The following is a 24,761-nucleotide window of genomic DNA, read 5'->3' on the forward strand; positions in this document are numbered from 1 at the left end:
TATACCCAATGACGTGTATGTAGTAGTGACCAATGTCTCTCCTAGTGCTATATTTAATTCTTTTCTTTTGCCACAGTCACAATGACATGACTTTAACACTGTGATATGAGGTTTGCTTGAAAATGACTAACGCAATAAAAAGAAATAGAAATGACGTTTCGGGACTATTGCTACTTGATGCACATCACATAGCGCATATTTTACATGAACTATTCTTATTTAAGTTCATTGGCAAACCATGCTAATCTACGGGTACAACACTGTGAAAAGTTAAGTAGCGAGTCAAGTAAGATTGTATAGGCTGCCTGTAATGGTTACATATTTCCCCCCCCCCCCACACACACACACACACACTTACATACTTTCAGCTGGTAGTTGTGGCATATGGTACAAAGTCAATTCCAGCGAAGTAATTCATTTTGCCGATTGTGATTGCACTTGTCAAGAAAGGTCAACAGCATACATTGTGTATCGGGTGAGACGAGCTGAGAGAGGGAACTACCTAGAAATCAAATAAAGCGCTTGGAAAATTCGCAAATAAATCTTGATCTTAAGTAAGTCCGGCTCCGTTTTTTTTTTTTTTCTTCTGGAAAATAAATTACGCACAATGTCAACACGAAATCCTGGTAGGACTATTGAGAAATAATGTCAGCACAATGGGTCATTTCTGGAAAATAAAGTACGCACAATGTCAACACGAAATCCTGGTAGGACTATTGAGAACTAATGTAAGCACAATGAGGCGATATACAAGAAATGATACACACATCAGTCGTACCACTTGGCGACACGTTGGATTAGCCTTGTTATCCACACACACACTGAACTTTACGGAGATGACGTAGATTATGTACGAGAAATCACGTGATGCACATGATGTTCCTGAAATTACGTTATGTTCAAGAGAAGAACTATAGGCCTTATGCAGTTTGATTCTCATTCTTCATCTCTGCTTTTCTTTTCATGAATAGCAAGCATCAATATTCGAAATGGTCGGAAAAGTTGTGTTGCAGCTGTGTTGGTAACTAATGTCAATGCTCGTAACATTTTGAGAGATTAAAGTGAGTTTCTCACAACAATTCGTTACAAGTGACAGAGGAAATTAATAAATGAACAAAATAATGAATCACCGATGTCTGACTAAACTGGCAAAGTGATATATGTAATACAAGAATGAATTGATGGCAAAAACAACAAATGGATGAATTCATTCATTCATTCATTCATTCATTCATTCACTCATTCATTCATTCATTCATAAACAATAAAACCTAGTGATAGTTTGAAAGGACCTACCTCAAGATAAGCCATGAGATAAAGGATGAGCGAGGCATAGAAGAGGGCTATGATGGTAAACTCCAGGACGTTCTGCCCATTGGAAACGAACTCCTTCAGGCCGTGTCGATAGAGTACCTTTATTGCCGACCACGTCATACCTGTCATGTACGAAAATTGTTTGTAAACAAACGTTAAATATAGTACTTCTGCATTGATTATATTCTTCTAACGTCTCTTACTTTACCGTGAAAAGTCATGGCATGCGTGTAAATCATGAAAATATGATTCTGTGTTTTGAATACATTTGTGCGTCTTTGAAATTCTTGAAACCTGTTTTTGCTTAGACTCAGCGTGCTCACATTATGTTTTCATGGTTTGTATTTTCATTCTCCAAATTCCTATATCACGTAAACTCACCTACTAGCCAGGCGAGAATGAGGAACAGCAAAACGATTGGGATTCGAGTCCACTGTTCCATCGGGTCTTCGGGCAGCGACCCGGAAACGGAAGTGGCGATGAGCAGAAAGAGGAGAAAGGTCAGTCGCGACCCGACACTCAACAGAAACTTGATGAATCTATAAACAGAAAGAATAACGGTAAAGGGTGAGGAGGGTATACGTGGCAGAATTAATGCCATATTATTGTATCAAAGAATCCACAAATGCTGGCACTACGTGATCCAATAACCAAGACCCCTCTGGAGCCAATATAATGACACTGGATGCCTGCCAATGTTTGCTTTTTTTTCACAAAGAAATTTTATCATCTGAAACATTCAGGTACAAAATGAATGTCACATACAATACATAAAGACAAATAATACAAACTTTACAGGCAGCTACAAAACGTCTACATAATGTAAATACGATTCTAATTGATATTACGTACAAAACCTTTAGTTTTTTTAGACATATTCGTCTACTTTCTTCGCTTGCTTTAGAAATTGACAAAATTGGCTAAAATGCAATGATTTTGTTTTATTTCTTTAAAAAAATATAAAGTATTTTGCATACAAATAAAACATGAAGATGAACCATCATCACTCAATAATTGTTTAATCTTTGCCTGTCAATAATGAGAGAAGAATATTGACATATACATCTAGAAGAGCAGTCAAGAGTCTGGGTGTATGAGACCAGATGATGGAAAGGGTAGGCCCCTATTTTCTTTAATGGGTGATGTTTGTTATTCCGAAGGTTTGTTCATCCGAAAATGGACTAATGTTCGTCTTTCATAAGGTTCTGTTGATCACAAAAAGAAATAAGATTCGTTAATCCGAAGAGGGAAAATAAAAGGTACGTACTAACGAATCCCTTAAATAACGAACCGTTTAAAATAAAATGAACTCTCAAAACAACGAACTGTAAACCTTCTTATTTTTTCTCCGATCAGACCATAACAATTTTGTGATAATTCTGAAGTAGCATTATAATAGTAGTACCTTCATCATTGTACATATTGTTATTATCATGATCAATGTAAACAGTTCTTTAAATGGTTTGTTATCTGCATCAACATAATTTTCATTGATAATATTTGATATTACCATACTATGAAAAATAAAAAATAGAAAAAAAGTATGAAAACGGAAACACCTTCTGTTCCCTAAACATCGGTCCCATCATCCGGATCGATGGAAATATTATTTGAGTCTTGCTGCCACAAACTCTGGCAGCACCTATCGGCTGTTAAACGGAGTTTGAATACAGGACCACTCAGAAGGAAGAACTGCAAACTCTCACAAACATACAAAGCATCGCTTCACTACCACAAAAGCTCTACTTTAGTTAGGAAGGGATGATATTCGTGCAAAAGCAAGATGGTAACATAGCAGCGGAAGTATTGGCAATCGCACTGACACTGATGATATAAACAAAAGGTAAAAATGATAATACAGGACACTCGTAATCATAACGATGATGACGATAATCATAAGAAACAAAATAACTGTATAGAAAATCTGATAAATTGGAAGAAAAAATAGTGTAGAGACATATGAGCTTTATATTCTAGTGTTGGTGAATGATTTAACAAGAATTCAAAGGCAGTCTTGGTAAGTTGGCAACAATATAGGAATATTAAATATCACCTATTCCGTATTTTGTTTTGAGAAAAGGATTTGATATTACTCTGCACTAGGAATATAGAACACACGGCTCTTGTAACTTGTATCATTGATACTTGCGCAAAGGGTCAAGAAAACAACAATCATTTTTTTCTCTCTCCCTCTCTCGCTCTTATTTAGCTCTTTATGTGTGCGTGTGTGCGTGTGTGTTTATGTGTGCACAATTAATTCGCAAGGACTCTTTTTGAATGACACTACATTAATTGACCATGATAATTATATGCAAAAAATAAGAGGGCGTGGTCTGTGAGTGTCGGTTGAAACACCCCAACGCGGAAATTGCACTTACGGAGTATCTCCAAAAGTGTTGATCTTCTCGGCCGGCACGAAGATGTAGGCGATGGAGATGAACGGGTAGGATATCATGATCAGTAGGCTGACGATCATCTGTTTCCAGAAGGGCCAGTCCCGCGTGTAGGCCATGGAGCCGAAGAACCGCTTGATCAGGAGCTGCTGGCAGTGCGGGTGAGCGACGAACTGTCGACGGCGACGGCGACGGCGACACCAAGGAAGAGATTGAAGAGGAGGATGACAATGATATTGATGATGACGATGATGATGATGATGATTATGATGAAGATGATGATTATGATGATGATAATGATAATGTTATTATGATGACGGCCATGGGGAGATGTGATATGGATGAAAAGGATAAAATCTTATCAGGTGGTAAAGTGTTTCATTTCAATCCCATTTCAATTCAATTCAAATGAATTTATTTGGAATTTTCATTGAATATATATATATATATATATATATATATATATATATATATATATATATATATATATATATATGTATATATATATAATATATATATACATATACAGTGTATATATATTACAAATAATATGCAGTACAGTCATTTCTTGTTCAACCTGGTATACAGTATGTACATCATTAAGTATACTGAAATTAATTGTTGGTATAATCAGAAACTCGCACACAAGGGACTGAAAGCGAATACACACATAGCAATAACAAAGTGTTAATGTGACAATAGTTGTCGTGCAGGATCAAATCTTTGACTCGTAACATAAATCGGTAGCGTTCAATGAATTAAAAAAAAATCAATGTATTTAGATGAGTAGAGGAGAAGAAAAAAGGCAAAGAAAACGAAGAAGAAGAAAAAAAAAAGAAGAAAGAGGGCAGAACTTCAAAGAAATTCTCATCCACGTGCTGGAACATCCCTGTCCTCAGTGAACGTTGGTATTACAATTAGAAAAATGTCATTATCTTTTCTCTCTCTCTCTTTCTTGTTGTAGTTACCTTTTTCTGTGTGTAAGAGATGGCCATGAAAACTTTCTCCAGTGTTGCTCCCCCGTTCCCTCCTTCGTTCTGCTTCTTTTTGTTCTTGTTATGGCCTTGGGTCATCACCTTGTTCAGCTGAAAATGCAGAGACATGCATTCTTGTAAAATATAATACATACAACATGCTTCATAAGTTTCTTATGTTTCATATATTTTGTATGTTTCATATGTTTAGTATGTTTCGTATGATTCGTAATGTTTATATGTTTCATGTCATTATAGGTTTCATAATGTTTCATATATGTTTCATATTTTTTAATATTTTTATATGTTCATAATGTATCGCAAGTATAATCTCTTCAGGTTGTTACTTCCACCTGTCCAGCAAGAAGCTATCGCAGGGGAAAGCCCAACTCATTTCGACAAAAATCATACAAAGGGGGAAACTTGGAAAACCAAAATCACATTGTTTGTATTAAAACATTTCAAAGTACCCTCATTTTTGTTGTTGTTGTTGTTGTTTACACTCACCATGCATATGGATTCTAATCATTTCGATAAAAGCTATTGTATCTTTTTTTATCTACTTTTTTTTTCTGCATTCACAATGGGAAGAGGGGAACAATGTGTATGTCTTCTCCTCTTTAATTAATTCATTTTTTTTTCTTCAATTCGTTGCTCTGCAGATGCGGTAATTCCCCAAAGATTTCAAACCCGGAACAACAGGTCCGCAAAAACAATGAATGAACTCAGGCCTGTCACTTTAAAGTCAATGGGTGTCTTTTAACATTGTTAAAGGAAAATGAAAGGAGTAATTGAGACTTCTTAAAATGACCACACATAAACATCACACAAAATAAGAGCCGTGGTTAAAAACAGATGTATATTCATACATAAAAACGTATGGACATAGTCATATACTATAGAAAAAGATAAGTAGATAGAAAAATATAGATATACAATGTCTGATAAATGATTACATAAGCAGATTGACAGATGAATGGAATATTGTTATGTATAAAGGGAGAGAGAAAGAGAGAGAGAGAGAGAGAGGAAGAGAGAGATATACACATAGCCCACTCGAAGGCAAACTTACTTCCGTGGAGTCGCGGGCCTGACCGAGCAGATCGGCGGCGTACTCCTCCACTGAGTCGGCGAGCTCGAGGTACTCGGACCTGAACTCGTACTCCTGGCCGCTCATCTCACGAAGACGGTGACACAGGAGGAAAGCATCCCCTAAAAAGAAGTAAAAAAAAATGAAATCGCATCATTCATAACCAAATCATTTTGGGAATGTTCGTGCATGAGAATAAATGATTAACGATAGCAAAAGAAAGATAACAGGTTCGAGTTCCACTGGTTGCTTTATTTTCGACATGTTTGTTAAATTACAGATCAGCAGTTTCGATCTTACAAAATAATGTCCTTTGTAGAGGGAGACAAATTGACGAAAATTCGCACCTCCATAAATGATTAAGTTCAATTTATGTCATATAGTTCATAATCATGGAGGTAGTACTTGCGTTGGATTTGGTAATCTATTACACGGTAATGGTACCCTTCTCGCCAATGCGGAATTTAGGAATAAGTATCATATTCTTCGTAATTATTAATACATAATTTGTTGCAACTATCTTGTATTTCCATAAAGACCTCCAGCATTTCATTTCACCTCATTTCATTTTTATGTCATTTATTTCTATTTCTAGCGAAATGCAATTACGGGGAAACATTTACATGTTGGCACATTATTACAATATACAACATTGTAATAACTTAGGGAAAACACTGTGAATAGAAACACAATTCAATTTCCTAATCTCCTCCTCCTCCTTTCTCTCCTTCTCTTCCTTCTTTCTCCACTCCATTTCAATTTACATAGTGTGTAGGGCCCACTATAATCATGTACATTTGAATCATCTTTAACACGTTCAGATTGTTGCATTACTGGTTGTTTTTGTCTGAAATAATTATGGTGACGTCTTGTTTATAAAGGAAGGAGAGCATAGTATTCAGTGTTGGCACTACTCTGCCAGAGGGTTCTGACATCATTAATGCTACCTCAGAATTGCAAAGTTCATATCTATGCATCTCGATCAAGAGGGGCATTGTGGGTAAAATATCTTTACCAAGGATGCGCGTACTGGTGTATAGGGCTGAATTCGGAGAAAGGACCTCTTTCTATACAGATTCATGGTATTATACAATAGATCACCCGACTTATCACTGTGTTGCGCTAAAATTGGTTGTATCATACCGCGTGTCTACAAGACAGCATAAACAAGTGCGAACCTACAAAATGTATACATACTTTTTGGATCATTTTTTGAATGGTCAAATGAATAAAGAATTAATACATAGGGAAGAAAACTAATATGAAGTCTGAATGTTTCGCTCTGAAACTGACCAATCGGGTCCTTGCTGGTCTTGGAGATGTAGAACTGACTGGATAGGGCGCGATAGATGTTTAGCGTCCCGACCGATCTCTGCAGCGTGTGTTTCGCCGTTCGCTCAGAGTCCGACGAGTCGGGACTCGGGACCAGAGCTCCGTACTTTAGAAGGATCTGCGGTGGTCAGTGGAGATAAACGACAGTATTTTTTGGTGTGAAATCCATACCAACAATCACCAATCATCTAGAACAGAAACGTTCATTCGAAACGCACCAGCTGACATACGCGCAATTAAAAGTTACAAATCTTAGATCAATTGTTCTTCGGTGGGGTTTTGAGCGCAACTTTTCCCCCCATTTTTATGTTTTATTTTGTTTTGTAAAATGGGCTTTCGAATCTTTGCAATCTGATAGGTCAATCATCAGACATTCATTTTTTTTTTCTGATCCACACTGAGCCATGCGTCCGGTAAAATCCAAACGCGTGGCCCAAGCCTTGTACAGTGTTGTACACCGTGGTGTACCGGACTCATGTTGGGGAGAAAGGCTGAATTTCCTGTATTTACGGGCCCTTTTTATAAAACGAATGATGCACAGGCTTGTTTCGTGGATCAATGAGAATTGGATGGTCTCGTTTAACTTTGGAAACTGTCTAAAACCCTCTCGCAACGCTCGAGGGTTTAAACAGTTCCAAAGTTAAACTCGCGCATCTAGTTATCACCAATCCACTCTCTCCTGTGCATATTTACTTGTATAATTGTTTCAACCGACAGCCGTAATTTTCAAAGACCCACACATGAGATCTTGGACAGATTACTAATCATGTACCTTGAAAGTCGCTATAACAACAAGACAAACCGTGTAGCCGAGAAATCAAGCGAGTGTTAAAGGTCATGATCATACAACATACACCAGCAAATTAATTAACTCTTGCATTACTGTTCAGTTACTACATGGTATAGAAGATGGCTTAAATTTGAACTGAGGTAGTTTGGCTTAAAATGCAATTGGATGTCACGCATAATTCATTAAATTGCATTCCTAAAGGAAATAGAGAAAGCTTGCTGGAGGGGGAAAAGCCATAAAAACAACATTTTCGTCCCAAAATCCATAACATTATGCTCTCAGTGACACCATTACGGGTATCATTTTTGAAAGAAATATCATAATCACTGATTTTGACGTCCTGTATGACACTAAAGAGTATTAATACCCTTCTCTACGCGTGAAATTTCATAACGGCGAGGCGTTGTAAAGATTACAAAACGTGGTAAAGCTGCGGTAAAGATTACACATGAAACTACTGACAGTTCGCAAAGCATCATGTTTTGCTTCGGCTGTTTCTTTACTTTTCTAACATTTTTATCTTTTTTAAGTGAGATGACAGAGTTTTCAAATGTACATGCACATGACTGCAATTTAGTTTGTTACCATGGACTTTGACTTTCCGATATAGATGGGCGTTACTCAGTTTGAGCCCAGGTTGATTAGCACTCATATCCCATGATACTTGCCCGATTTTCGATAACTCTTGTGATGTAGCAAATGTGACACACTCTCTGCTATATCTAAAACATAGTGTGTTTTACTGAAACTTCTTGTTTTAAATAGGGATCAAAATGAATTGCTAAAAGCATGGAGTAGTAAAAAAAGAAGGCGGTGATGACGAAATCGTACACATTCCCCAATGCTTTGTCAATGAATTATCTACATCTACTGGAATTCACGATGAACTGGAACAGTTTTCCAAGAAGAGACCTGGTATCTTTTTAAACCCTCCCATTGAAAAAAAAAAAAAGTAATGATAATGAAGTTGTTCCATGGTCTAATCAAAAATATTTCTGAGCACGACGCATTTAGAACTTTTCCAATATAATATACGAATCAATTTACTGGTATTTCATACACTATTGTTGTGTCATTATACCTCATGATAAGATTATTTTCCTCGTATATCAAATCACGCATGTTTTAACGTTGTTTCAGAAAAGGACAAAAATATGCTAAAGAATCGAAGAAAATATCTATGACTATTTCAGTCAGCATGAGTCAGCATGCGTCATTAGCGTCATTCCCGTAGCATACTATGCAAACACTTGTCTTGATTTACAAGGGGTCATATGCCTGACCGTTGAATCTTGCGTAGATATCAATATAGCCATGACATCACCAAACAGCTGCACCCCTATACAAATCACGTGACACCTTACGTCATGGTGATACTAGTCAAACCAAAATTACAATTAAATAATTTTGGAAAGGTCATCAAATATTCGCAAAATCCATATATCTTTTTCTTTTTCTTTTTCTTTTTACTTTGCCTCAACAACAGCAAATGAAGAGTGTATAACAATGCAAAAAAAAAAATCATTTTATTTCATTCTTTGCTTTCATTTAATGCAAAAAAAAAAAAAAAAAATGTTTGTGATAGTGTGTCCCGGCATCACTTTAAGCCAGTCTTCTCTACCTGATCGAGAATGTTACAATCCTGATGGTACACAACGCAATATCTTTCACTTGTTTCCTTTGATTGTGTGATATGGATAGAATTGAGTGGTAACAACAACAAAAAAGAGCGGTTCTTAAAAGAGGACTTGAAATCTCTGGACAAGTCTTAACCGGTGAGTACTCACGATTTGTACAGGTGCATTTAAACTGTGATCATTTATTTGCACATACAAAAAGCGTCTTTAACATACGTTTATGGTGGATAAGCTGCAATGTTTTCACTCTAACTACTTTATGTTGTTGAAACGGCCTTCGGAGTCAGTTCCTAGCACGAAATAAGTATCAAATTGTTCGTCTAAGCTACAGTGAAGAAACGATTTCTCTTGGAACTGTAGGTTCTAAACGTAACTGCATAACGAGCATTATGCCTGAATAACAGTTGTTATTGTTGTTGGGTTTTTTGCCAAGCATGAAAGGCGCTAAGTAAAAACGATTGAGAGGTTTCCCCAATCCTTCTGAGCTTTTAAGCCTGGGTATGTTTCAACAAAAGACCCTACCATTTCTTTAAGTCTTGTGGATGAGCTCATATTACAGAGAGGGAAAATAATCGCTGATGGACATGGTACCAGGGCGTGTACTATTCTTGACCTGGTCAACCTCTCGACTTTTTGGCGGGATGTGTTTGTCGATTAAAGCTCTGAGCTTGTTACTTTGTTAGCTTTCTACTCGAAGCTTTCTCGAGAAAGATCAACAGCACAGAGGTCTTGTCCTGGAGACTGAATCGACCGCTAAACGGGGCTAAAGTGCCCCCTGAAACAACGCAAGCTGCAGTGCGATTTGGTTATAAGTGGGTTTTAAATTGTAATAGCTACGTCACGCAGAGTCAGTCACCTCCGTGGATCCCCCCCCCCCCCCTTTCTCTCACCCTCTTTCGCTGATTAAATATAATAATGAATGAATTAATGATCTATCCTTCTTTATTATGATCAACATGATAATGACAGGTTACAACAATAACAAGGATACTAGAGATTGTCCGTCAATTCCCACACACAATGATACAATATTCCCATTCGGCAACGTACCCTTTTATTGTTTATCCAAACAAATCATTTGGAATTCGAAATACTCGAAAATTCGAAATTTGAAATACTCTTATGTCAGAGGGACGTACAAATGGATAAGCCTATTACCCCTTCATCGACAGGTACCCATTCTTAGAGCTGTGTTACAGAAACCAAAGCCCAATTATAAATGTGGATTGAGTGAAAGTAGCAATACTTGTAGAACACATGCAGTGAAAGTTTGAAGAATATCAGACAATCAATTCAAAAGTTATGAATTTGTAAAGTTTCAGTGGCATCATTGCTGGATAAGGAGACTATACTATACTTCAATACATTCCATCCACTTGTTAATGACATATAACAGAGAGTGATATTATCCCCTACTTCCTGGGAGAGGTAAATCACGTGGAAAAGTGAAAATAATTCTTATGTTGATTTGTCTTTATATTTTCTTTATATTGTTGTCCATAATGACGTCATGAAGTATGAAGTAGTCTCCTAATTCAGCGTTGACGGCACTGAAAGTTTTAAAGTTAATAATTTTGATTCGCTTGTACTATTTTTTCCTCAAGCTTCCACGATGCGTGAGACTAGTATTGCCGCCTTTACTCATTCCACATGTATATTTGGGCTTCCCTTGTCGGAAAGAACACTGTGTTACACAGTGTGAACACATTGTGAACACAGTGTGAAATTTCTTCACACTGTTAAATTCGAGCGTTTTAACATTCGGAATACATTGTGAATCAATTCACAGTATATATGAAAAAAAAAATACTATGTGAACTCTCTCTGGAAAAAAAAAACACAAACAAACACACACCCATACACATACACACACCACAGTGTAAAATATTTAAAATTCCATATTAAAGGCCGTGTTTACCTTTGGGAACAGTGATTTATAAAATTTTCAAGATATGACTTTTAAGGCATATGTGTAGGTCTGTTGTACACAAAACATCCTATCATGTATTTTTGTGTGTGTGATAAAGCCTAAAATATAAGGAGATATCTGTATTTTTCTCAACGAACCGTAAATGTAGACAGTTTAGTCTGGAAGCATTTTTATTATAGCTATTGTTCACATTTTGTATATCTAACAATACTTTACACCGATTTTACCGATCAAAGTTTTTACAGTGGTTGTTTCTATCCCTAACTCACATTTAAGAACTATTTTGAAGCAGTAATGCTGGTTTTTTGTTTCATCTGCAAATGGTCAATTATGCCTTCAACGTCTTTATCTTTAATCCGATTTTGACCAAATTTCCACTATATATCTTGCTTGTTCATATTCTACTCTATACTTTTCAGACTAACTATTAACTGGTACTGAACCCCCCTTCGATGAATACGTCCTTGGCTGTCAGTTTGATATAACAGTTTCAAGACAGGAACCAGATTGTAATCACCTCATTGGGAACACACACATACACTGCATTTGTCCACGTCTCTCCTACACCTCATTCTATCATTACTACCACACATGACAGTGTGCTACACAAACACAAATTTAATAGCACATATACATCTACATTATACGTTATTTACACACACGTTAAAATTGCATTCATTTCTTTATGGAGCATACAAAAAATGCAATACCCTCATAGTATGCTACACAAGGAAGATACAGTAATAGTATGCAAACAACATAAGTGCCTGACATACTATAGTGAAGTGTGGGTAATACATGTATATCATATATCACATATCACATATCACACGCTACGTACATGTACAATGTACAGTCTCAAACCTGTCTATAGCGGCCACCCAAGGACGACGAAAAACCGGCCCTTCATCGCCGCTAAGGCAGGTTTGAATGCACCATATAGGCCTACCATACACCATACGCCATACATGTATAGCATAATATACCATGTACTATGTACCATTTCTTTTTCAGTACTTTTCGCTGAAATGAATATAGAGGATAACGTTTCGACACTCATACTCACGTCAATAATCTCGAAGTTGTTGTGGTGGCAGGCCAGAATGATCGGGGTTATTTCCGGGTGGTAATCGTCGGTTTTAGACCGGCAGTTTATTACCTCCATCTGCCGATCCTAAAAAAGGACCACCCAAACAACAGCATAAACATAAAAGAGAATATAAAATCGCGCATGCATTTACCTTTGGGTTCATAGAGTGGTATTATATGATTAAGTGATTACAGAGTGGTATTTCCAGAGCTTAAAAGGCTTCTTAATTTTCTATCATTACATCGTTCTTCATAATTCGACTCCCTGGTCTTTTCATCGTCGGTGCAATTGCCATCACACATTTACATGTTATCAAGTTATCATGCTGTTATAGTGCGTTCCATTAATTTCACGTTCTTTACCAGTAATATTCTTTACTTCACTATACTGTTTTAAACTCGGATGATTGCAAGCATCCTCTTTGAAATGATCATCATCATAATCACTAGAGAAAATTATAAAACATGAGAAAAACATCGGTATTTGGTTCTCAGCAAACACATTGTTGATACTGTCCATTAATTTGTTCAAAGTTATCCTATCTATTTATTTTCTGTTCACGTTTATATTTCAAATATATTTGGGACATTGAGAACAGTGCAGAAAATCTGCTTTCAATGGCTACTCGACTGCCATGGACAATATTCACTTTAAAGATTCTTTTAACACCGTCTCTCTTTCTATCTTCAATCCTAAACTTTCTTTCATCGCCGAACCTTTTTGTACTTTGATTGATGCGACAAATGTCATTATTTCTGATCACTTATCAATTTATTTGTTTATTCATTCATTCATTCATTCATTCATTCATTTGAATATCTTTAGAAGCTGACTAGAACATATTATTATCTAGAATTTTTTCGATTTCAATGAAGCATCGGGTAGTCTAAGAGGAAGCAGGCGTTGTCTTACCCCATACGACTCGGAATGCTTGCATATGAGTTTCACGGCTTCGAAGAACTGCGTGTCGACAGCACGCAGCAGAGAGTCACCCACGGCGGCGTTGTGCTTGAGCAGGAGCTTCAGGATCACTGGGACGAGGTCAAAGGTTAGACGAGGTAAATAAGACACGAGCTAATTCTGCGTCAACTTTATTAATCGTTTGCAGTGCTTGATATGACAGATATGACAGTAATATCAGTGTGTGATATATGACTGTCTTAAGTATATGAATATATCTCTTCGCGAAACCGTTCTTAAAACGTCCAATGCGAAAAGGACTCCCTTTTAATTATTAACCGAGATCTTAGATTGCATCAGGGCCACAAAATGACACGATTATGGCTATGCTTAACGCAATTCCGAACATAACATTCGAGACAATTATCTTGATGACACATAGTGATTTTTTTCATCATGAAAGCCTTGAACTCATACATTTGATTTGTCATTTACAACAGGAATCGTTCAGGTTAAAGTGAAAGTTGCTATCCAGTAATTCCAATCTTTCCAACAAAAAAAAAAAGTATTCCATTGAAAAAAAAATATCGACTAATATCAATATTACCATGTTTCCAAAAAGTCCTTGAAAATTTAGTATAACATACAACCGTTTATAATTAGGTAGGCCTGTATATATTTGTCATGTGATCAATATCATGTGATTCTCAATATGAACTTCGCACTAGTTTTTCAACTGAAATATCCCTTGTTAGATCTCCAGAACAGAATTCTGAGTTCGATAAATGATATTTTGTATGTTATTCGTGGTTTTCTCTCGATTTGTCCAAAGCTTTTGATCAGTTTGATCATGAAATATCTGTTATAAAACCTTGATTGTTATGGTATTAGAGGTTTATTAGAGGATTATTAAAGTGGTTCAGAAGTTATTTGAATAATAGGACACAAGTCACACTATAATGAAGACACTTTATCAGATACACGTGATATTCTTCGTGGAGTTTCCCAGGGATCTATATTAGGGCCATTGTTATTAAAATTACATATTTATCAATGATACGTGTAATATTTCACTTATGGTTAAATTCATTTTATATGCTGACGATTTTAATTTATTGATCGCTGATTTTGATACAAAATTTTAGTAATGAGTTATTCAAATTGTCAAAGTGGTTTCGTAATAAAAGATTGATTGTAAACATTGAAAAATCAAACTATACATATTTTCGTATAAGTAAGACAAATATTTTAGAATTTGAATTTTGTAATGTAAAAATAAATGATGTAAAACTGTCTCGAGTAGAAGGTACACAATTTCGAGAGGAATATATTTACTGTAATTTGAACTGGAAAACACATAGCCATGATAAAGAAGAGAATTTTGAGAAATATTGGAGGAATTGATAGGCTACAAAGTATTTAAGAATTAAAGTTCGACTTTGTAATATTACACTTCGATTTTCATCTCATTCTCATCCTAAAAATAAAAGCGTTTCGATATTGCGCAAATTCTCATTAAAAAGCGCCCTCAATGATTCTGTTCATGAAAATGAATGTTTTTAATATATTAATTGAACAAGTTTAATATTCTTATGTATATGTTAAAGTATGGAATTAATTCAAATTTTTACCTTCGATGATTTCTGGTCTACAGTATTTATATCTTATGATCAGATTCATAATATTAACGTTACTTTAACACATGAAATGGTTATAGATAGTATTTGTTTAACCCTATAAAGCCCAAGGGGGGCACATTGTGCTTCCCCCACCATATTTTCGTTTGCAACTCCTACATCCTTTACCCGATTTCAACCAAATTTGGAGACTTTTCCTAAAATCTTATTGCAAACATTTTGATATATAATTTTGCTATGTCCGATATTGCTGGCTGCCATGGCAACCGTAAACTTACAACCATGTTCGTCAGATTTTGCATGATTTTCTGTTCCAATTTCAGTAACAATATAATAATGGATGAAATGGGGGTTTTCTAGGTTGTAATTTGTTGAAGGACCAAAATGTGAAGTAATTATGGTTGTGAATTACCCTGAAATGGCCTTCTTATTATTTCCTTTATTTTTTATATGACATAAGTATCAAACAATAGATATAGTAGAAATAACGAAAATACAGCATTTTTTCAAAGACTACCCTTTTTGTGTTATATTCACACAAGCTATGCCTGTAATATCATTTGTTTCTCATATTATCAATCTGCATACTCAAAATTCAATATTTTGGAAATATGAAATGTGATATGTACCCATTCCAAGCAATACATAATAGGTTTCATATATTTCTTTATATTGTAATGAATAGCGCCCCACATGTTGACCATGAGAAATTTCAACCATAACTAATAGTGAAGGTTGACTTGCTTTTCCTTTGTGGTGAATATGAAAATGATTTATATAGAATAAAAACATAATACTGGGGATTACGAATTACAAAGAAAAAAACATGATTTTAGCGTATTTCCTATGTATTTCTTTATATTTTGGTAAATAGCGCCCTCAGTGGATGACCTTGAGAAATTTCTAATCTTGGATCATGTAGAGTATGAGTTGCTCTACCAATGTGCCAAATATGATGGTCATATATCATATAGGGGGCACAATGTGCCCCCCCCCCCCCCCTTGGGCCTGGAAGGGGTCAAAATAGCTTGGGCTTTATTATAGGGTTAAAGAAGGTGACTGAGATGCACATAATGTACACACTCAGACATACTGGACCCTTACTACTGAATTCTTTACCAGATACAGATACGAATTTTCCCATTACTAATATCTTAAAGAAAGAATCTTAAAGGATATAATTTGTCAGATGGTTAGATTTATTTTTTATTGCGACGCGCGGTGATGTAAATATGTTGTTTGTTTTTTTCTCTATGGATTTAAGATATTCACTATCAAAAAATTCTATGACTAAAATGTATCTGTTTGTATCTGTTTTTGTAAAATTTCCATCTGTTTTATGTTGTGATCGTACAGCAATACTGCTTAACCTTCTTCTTTTTGCTGAAAACTATCCCGACAAGACTCCTGGTCTTCTCCAGCTTTCATGTTTCGTTTATAGTTACATCATGTTATGCATTGCATGTTTGTATACTCGTTCATTGCCTTCTGTCATGTACAAAAGTTATGTTGGTTTTTTTTTTATAATACAGAATGAAGTTCAAGTGCAAGTTCAAGTTCAATGTATCCATTTGAAAGACGCTGGTAGTATCCGATGCTGAATTCCTATAATTATCATTTCATGTTATCTTATTTTCTCGTTAAATATGTTTATGTTTATTGCAGAGTATACCGGGCTACCAACATGAACATGATTCACTTATCAATGTCGCGAGTACGCCAATGATAAAGATTTATCACGGAAATAACACAAGTATTAAATACATTGCACTAGCTCATTAGATTTATGTTCATCAAAGAGTATACAGGAATGCCTACTTGATGCACACATTAATGTCGAAGTATTCCATTATTAAGATCTATCAGGGAAATAATGCATGTATTGGGGCCTACATGCATCTAAATAGGCGAAAATAATACCAAAATAGGTGAGACCTTTTTCTTGTCTCTTGTCATATATATATATATATATATATATATATATATATATATATATATAAGCATCTAAATAGGCGAAATTAATATCAAAATAAGTGATATATTTTTCTTTCCTCTTGCCCAGGACATGAAGAGGTAAAGTTTTCGAGAAAGAAAGGTATTTCAGGAAAGTTTTTAGGGAACCTTCTGCAGAACCAGTAAGACTTTCTAGTCTTACTGGTTCTGCTCTAAGCATTTACCTTAATATATTGACGCATAATACCTTCACATTTTGCACACCCATCTGGTTACTAGTTTGCATGTATGTGTATTTGACCAAACGGAGGCTCGAGATAATGTCTTAAAGGGGATTGCTAGTAACTGATCAGTGGGAATCAGTTGGTGGTTGGAATGCTGGGGGATGATTGTTCCAATCCTTGGTGGATTCATTACAAAATCATTACATATCTATTGTTGTGTGAAAATTATTTGCTTCAGAATGGTCTCATATTCAAGTAATGTGCAGTTTAATGTTTCCAGGTTAGCATGCCTGTACAGTTGCGGGACGGGGCATTAAAGTGCACATTACTTGAATATGAGACCGTTCTGAAGCAAACATTTTTCACACAATAGATATATAATGTACTCTTACACGAATCCCACAAGGATTGGAACAATCATCCCCCAGCATTTCCACTGATTCCCACTGATCAGTTACTAGCCATCCCTTTTAAGTTACGGTCACAAAGGTTCGTACGAACGATGCGTTCGTACGAATGTCACTGTTCGTACGAATTCTGGAGTTCGTAGAGATTCGTAGATGGGGCACAGATTCTTACGGCCTTCTTACGAATTTCGTTCGAAAGCTGTAAAATTCGCAAGAACAACTTAATACCGTCTACAGAAACGAAATGATTTTCAGTTATACAATGGCCCTAGAATTCTTACGTTTTTCGTAAGAATATCTTGAGTTATTCTCTTGTCAAACTTACGGCCATCTTACGATTTCTTTTTGTGGTAAGATGGCCGTATGTGCAATTCACGGCACTCTCAAGTCATTCGTAAGAAGATTTTACGATATTTTTTGTGTATTTTGTCGGGTTGTTAAAAAGACGCTGCCGTGTCCTGTCGAAAATGTTGTAACAGTTGAAAGTTGTACACTTCAAGATGACATTAATCTTCCACCGCCTCCTCCCTGTCACTTCGGATGCCCATCATCTCTTGAGGATGTTGCTCCAACTCCCCCCCCCCCCCCTCGCTCCTTCCTCCTCATCTCCCTCCTTTTTTTTTTCTTCCCTTCCCTTTTGGTCCCATATTTAACAGAGATGCTTCTTGTCGAACACCTAGAAGAGAGTGAGGATTTGAACATCGCACGTTTGGCTTTATACCCCTATAACTCAACAGTTGCACAAATTGTGTACCTATACGCCTTACGAGTTCCTTACGAACGCCTTACAAACTCGAAGAGTTGTTCGTAAGAACGCCATACTAATCTCCGTTCGTAAGGCATTCTTACGGAAGACGTAAGAGCCCTTTATGAACGACTTAAGGCGATCTTACAATCATCGTAAGAATTTAAGGCTTCTAGAATTGTCTCTCGACCCTACAAATCTTGCGCAGTTCTTACAATGTTCGTACGACGTTAGTACGGCCGCCTTACCAAAAGAGGGTTTCGTACGAAGTTAAACAAAATCTTGGACAAGACCATCGGCCAGGCTACGAACTTACGAACGGTCTACGAACGCTGGTTTCGGACGGCCTTCTCAAGAAGATCTTACGAAATTGTCTAAAAATCGTTCGCACGTCGTTCGTAGTAGTTCGTAATGGTATTTGTGACCGAGCCATATACCAGATGCGTCACACATTTAAGCTGCATTTACTACATTCCATTACTTAAATTCATATTATTGATGCAGACTTTATCTGATAATTATTTTACGAATTCATTGTCTTGCCTCGAGAATCACTGATTGAAATGGTTCATTGCCAAAGGACAACTACGACAACAATAACGACAAATCTTTGACTTTAAGAATTGCTGATCGTCACGCGATGTGACTATCGAATAACTTACAACGGCGTACTGATCTACCAGCATTTTAGTATCCTACAGCAGAATATAATGTTTCTCATTTGACGAAACGAGACACATTATAGTGTTAAAAAAAAAAAGATGAAAATAGACACATCTGCATATGTTTGTGTGGTTTTATGTGAGACTGTGACGGCTGCCAGTCATTCGCGGATATACGTGACCTTCAGGGCAATTTAACACGTCGGGCTCTATATAGGATGCTCAAAGTTGCATATATGGGTATGTACATAACATAATATTATAATATATACAGTATAACATTCTATGAAATAGCTGTATGTCGAGAATATACCGACCATACGCCACACCTTGCATTGGGCATGGTTTGTCCTATGTTAAAAGTAATCTTTGTTGACGACAAACAGCTCAAGGTTGAAACAGTTGTAATATGTACTGCATGTACAAATGAAAAATATATGACGTGTACACGCACACACACACACATATATATATATATATATATATATATATATATATATATATATATATATGTGTGTGTGTGTGTGTGTGTGTGTGTGTGCGTGCGTGTGTGTGTGTGTGTCTGTGTGTGAGTGTTCGTTCCTTTTAGAGAGAGAGAGAGAGAGAGAGAAGTGACAGATTGCCATAATTATGTGCATCCTTGTGTTTGTCACACTGGTACTATCATTATGTGTGTCGTTGTACTTTATCGTGGAGTTATGTTTATTTGTTTGTTTGTTTGTTTTGTTTGTTTGTCTTTTGTGTGTGTCTTCATCAAAGCATGAAGATATGTGGAAGTTTAAATCGGACCTGTTTATCTTTTTGAAATCAAGATATGAAAAGGGTTTTGAATTTGCAGTCCTCTTTCCTCCCCCCCCCCCAATTAACTTATAAATCTTCTCTCCAACAGATGAAATTCCAAAATAGAAATTCATAAACATTGAGTGCTGCATCCATAATCCAATGATTACAATTCACCCTTGATGATCTGATTGAGTCCCACAAAATTGCCTCCTTAATCTCAAGAGAATAATATGTGTCAATATAAAAGGAGAATCATTAAGGTAAACTTCTACTCCCAACGAGGTAGCCTGCGAGCAGTCGAGGTGCCAGTGCACTTTTCAAGGATCAGGAATACTTCCCGGAAAGGGGGTGGGGGCGTGATACTGTGTCGTAAGCCATCCTTGGGAAAACCCGTCGCATCATTATCTCTTTTCAGACTCTTATTTCCGTTTCCTGACAGCACATCAACAATAAGGGTCTTTACGGATCAAGGGTGTAGCAGATCAAGGGTCACTCACGGAGATTGCCTCTTATAATGGACACCGAGACAGCAGTCCGGTCGTTCCGGTCAACGCAGTTGATGTTGAGTGGTCGCTCGTGGATCTTGTCGAGGGCCTCCTCGACGAACGAGACGTCGCCGTCTCTGACGGCGGCCATGAACCGCTCCTCGTGGGTGAACGCCGACATGTCTTCTTGCTTCGTCTTCGCTCGCGAATAGCGGATCTCAACGCTCCTGAAATCAATATAAAGGGGTGTGAAAGGAAATATGAATATACACGTAATTAAAGTGTATTAACTCAGCGTATTAGCCACTGTGGCATAGTGGGTAAGACTCTTGATTATTAATCGGAAGTCCCGAGTTCGAATCCCACAGTGCCTATGCCCTTAGACAAATTGTTTTACCATATATTATATGTTCCACTCGACCCAAGTGTATAAACGGGTAACTGGCAAAACCATAGAGAGATAAGACAATAACATTGTGTCAATTAAAAGTTTAAATATTTTCATCACTGATATTTGTGGCAAATATATTAGCAAATGTTACGACGCCAGAATGCTCACAGTACTTCCATTGATTTGTACACAAAATACCATGAAAATGTTATTGATCTTTCAGAATCTGTAAAACAAAACTTTACCCCTTCCGCTCCACTCCTAAAAAGAAAATGGTTACAGGATTTTTAAGACAAGAGAAATGCGATGCCAATGTTTTTTTTTTTTTTTTTTTTTTTTTTATGGCCCGAAAGGTAAATCAGTGTGTGAAGATTTGTCACAATTCAACGTTTAACTTGAAAGACCATGGCAGTGATGATAGTTTGATGACTCTTTTACTATTGTTTTAGTTTCACTCTCTTCATTGAAGTCGACTTGAGCAAGGTGTGAGATTCAACTTTTATAAATGTGTAGGATATGTCATGTTGAAAAATCGAATTATGAACAAAATATAATGGAACGTTTTTATCTTAGATTAAGTCATCACAACAGTGGTATAACTAGTCTTGGACTATCCTGTAAATCAATTGATAGCATGTGTGAATATAATGCCACTTATCAAGATCATTAAAAATATAATGTGTTTGAATTGGCAATATTGCTATCTTCATTCACACACGATTCTTCAGAGACATCAATCGGAGACTTATACAGGACCAGTAACTGTACAAAAAACAACAACAAGAAGAAAGAAACTAACGAGTATTTTCCAAATAAGACATTTATTTCATAGTTTGTAAATAATTTGCTCATCTTGATTGTATATTTTGAGGCTCGTTTCACTTTTTTTTCTTTTTGTTGTTCTCTTCCGGTGTACATATTGCTGGAAGAATATGAAGAATATGAACAGATGCATGCCTTTCGGCCATTTTATCCTAAGTTTACGTTCTTCGTTTTCATCTAAACTGATTAAGCACTGTTGCAGTGCTCAAACATATGTAATTTGTTGTGTATAACTTTTATTTTGAGATCTTTCTTGGTTTTTAAATCCTGCAAAAGACGAAAGACATTCAGGTAATGACTACTCACAATGTTGACGAGAGGGTGTGAATATGAATATATTACGTAATCAAAGTGTATTCACTTAGCGTATCATCAACTGTGGCATAGTGGATAAGACTCTTGACTTTTAATCGGAAGTCCCGAGTTCGAATCCCGTCAAGTGCCTATGCCCTTGGACAACATATTGTTTTACCAGTATGTCCCCCTCGACCGCGTGACCAAGCTCACGTCACGCTTTGGAGCCTAATATAACGCGTTAAAGCCTTAACACAACATGCTTAATGGTGATGTTATCACTAAATACGAATATAGCAAAACTTGAAAATAAGAGTTTAAATACAACAGCCTATGTATTCATTTTTATCACTTGAGATGTCATAAACTGAAGCTGCTGAAAAACAGGCAGTGCCTATAGTATGTGATAACTTTTAGTATCTTCAACAGAATTGTTGTTGTGTAACGTGTGTGTCTTATTATAATGTCTTATTTTTTTGCTCTCGTACAATATACACTCACTTTTTAAGTTTTTTTTCGCATTAACGCCATGCATACAATGTAATCTCATACATAGTAATGTATAAATTTTCAGCGCGAGCAACAGCTTTTTCTTCATGAAAGTTCCAATGCCAGAACAACAAAAACAAAAAAGGAAATTAATCATATTTTGTGTGTAAGAGGTAATATGTGCACACCTGCATACATATATATTTTGTTGAAAACATTGCTCAACCTCCATACACTGTTAGGACTGCTACTTAGTGTCTGCAAATAATGAGCGCAAATATACATGCACATATTTCTTCCAAAGGCTTTGAAACTTGACATGTTAATGGATGGACGGTATATACTGAATCCGCGTTCCGAAGTGGCTTACTGGAATGTATGCCACGACAGGAGTGAACTCTAGATGTCGATGATGTCATCTAAACGAACCACCGAAAAGAAAGAGGGGTGCATTCGCGAGAAGAGCATGCCACTGTTAGTCCCCTCCCCCCCCCCCCCCAACCGAACACTCACACTAAGCCTTATGTACAGGCCTTGGGCAGAACCTCTGCCCCACAGCTTAAGTGCAAAGCAAATGTTAAAGTATTAATGACTAAATTCGTAATAGCCAGGTGCGTAACAGGGTATCCTCGAACCACGTCTAATGAACCTCGCTCAAAAAGACCATTCAAAATGTTGGGGCTTGCTTGATATAGAAAATATATTATAGTGTTAAAAGACTGTTAAAAGTGAAAGGAAAGTGTTCAGTGATGATAGCAAGCACAAGGCTGTAATCTGGTCTCATTGTTCATGGTTTGTTTGGTTTTGGTTTGTTTTTGTTTTCGTGGTTGTTTTTTTTTTTTTTGACGATCACTACAATTCGTAAAGGCATCAGAGTCATTCTGTGGGATGAAGAGTGACGATGAGTGAAAGAAGGGCGATTAACTGTAATAAAAGGTGACATGACCTCGAAATAGCGCATCAGAATATTTCAAAAAGTAGACGGTACGGCCGACGAGATTATCATCATGTAGACATGAATTTGGTTAATGTGGCTCAGTGGACAGGGCAAGGGACTGTTAATCCAAGTTCCGTGGTTCGAGACCTATGGCGGCTGCGTCCCTAGGAAAGGCACTTTATTCTCATGGCCCAGTTCTGTAGATTGGACTTAAAGCCTTGCTTGCTTGCTTGCTCATAATCTTTTCTTGCTTCCTTACCAACCATGTGAAAAAAAATCATCATACAACTTAAAATTCAAGCATGATCTCTTATCCTATCTACAAGAACAAACAGGTCGAGAATAAAGTGTCCATAATAAAATATGAAACACTCAACAACCATGCCCAATGTAATCGTGTTGAACATACTTAACTCATTATAGAAATTAGCAAGAGTAACTTGATACAAAATGAAATAAAAAAGACAGTCTCTCACTGTAAGGATGAATTTGCACATTATGACGACTTTAACATTCTTGTCCAGATGGCTCGGCAAAAATGCTTTAACAGTCAATCAAAATTGTCCAACAAACTTGAAATAACCAGCAAGTCATACAAAAGGGCACAGCTTATGTTAATACCTGTGTAATGGTTAATGTCACGGTACATGATACACATTAAAATGAAAAGGATGGGAACGACTAGACTAGAACTACCAGAAACTGATGAATGAAAACACCCAGTAACTTCGCCGTACCTAAACATCGGCATACCAACTTGTCTCCGGACGGAGAGATGTTTCCGCCAGTTTGTGTTAGTCTGAGTTTCCGCCATTTTCTTTTCTCTCTTCTTCCTCTTCTCCTCCTCCTCCTTGATCATCACTTCCGGTGTCCTCCCGACTACAATCTCCCCCTGTACTTCAGTTATATCATCGTCCGCATCCTGGACCACAATGGTCACCATGGCTACCGCTCCAAAAGAACTATCTCGACGCAGAAGTAGACGAAAATTGCCTTAATTTTATCAACTTTCGGCACAAAGTTTCGTTATAATCAGTTGGCTGCAATACGTGTATACGTCCCTGCACATACAACAGGAAACAAACGGTCAACGCACTGAATCTCTGTCAGATGTTGCAGAACAAATCGATTCTTTAGTAGAACGGATTCATTCAAGTAGCAAATAAAACTTCCCACGTGCTATAAGCGGGGGCATTGGTATAATTGTTCGCGAACTTTGAGGGGTATTCGACACTTGCTCATAGGTTGACACTGACCACTTGCCACGAACGCCTGTTGTTAGACTATTATCTCGAAGGCCGTATACGTCACATGATAATCCGTGCCATTTCTAAAAGCAAATGCTCTAGTATGTGGCAATCAAATTTTGTTGCTTGACATACTAATGTCAATCTCAACTGGTGGAGACACGTCTGCGAACTTGAACGTTCACGCTGTAAACAAAAAATGCGGGTATGCAGTATGGACGGAGCTTTCGCGCTG

At 36.8% G+C, this 24,761-nt stretch overlaps 1 protein-coding gene across 1 annotated transcript in view; it reads right to left on the reverse strand.

The window, feature by feature from the left end:
- Window positions 1-24,222, reverse strand: part of LOC140229625 (short transient receptor potential channel 1-like) — a 32,696-nt gene extending 8,474 nt beyond the window's left edge. The window contains exons 1-10 of the mRNA XM_072309872.1: window positions 24,017-24,222; window positions 20,359-20,573; window positions 13,463-13,581; window positions 12,527-12,634; window positions 7,065-7,221; window positions 5,754-5,893; window positions 4,676-4,792; window positions 3,693-3,880; window positions 1,696-1,853; window positions 1,297-1,436 (exon numbers count right to left, since the gene is read on the reverse strand). Of these exons, the coding sequence (XP_072165973.1) occupies window positions 1,297-1,436; window positions 1,696-1,853; window positions 3,693-3,880; window positions 4,676-4,792; window positions 5,754-5,893; window positions 7,065-7,221; window positions 12,527-12,634; window positions 13,463-13,581; window positions 20,359-20,573; window positions 24,017-24,222 (1,548 nt within the window). The remainder of the gene's footprint in view (window positions 1-1,296; window positions 1,437-1,695; window positions 1,854-3,692; window positions 3,881-4,675; window positions 4,793-5,753; window positions 5,894-7,064; window positions 7,222-12,526; window positions 12,635-13,462; window positions 13,582-20,358; window positions 20,574-24,016) is intronic.
- Between the last annotated feature and the right edge of the window lie 539 nt (window positions 24,223-24,761).

Source organism: Diadema setosum, chromosome 6 (genome assembly GCF_964275005.1).
Source record: "Diadema setosum chromosome 6, eeDiaSeto1, whole genome shotgun sequence".
NCBI classification, from domain to species: domain Eukaryota; kingdom Metazoa; phylum Echinodermata; class Echinoidea; order Diadematoida; family Diadematidae; genus Diadema; species Diadema setosum.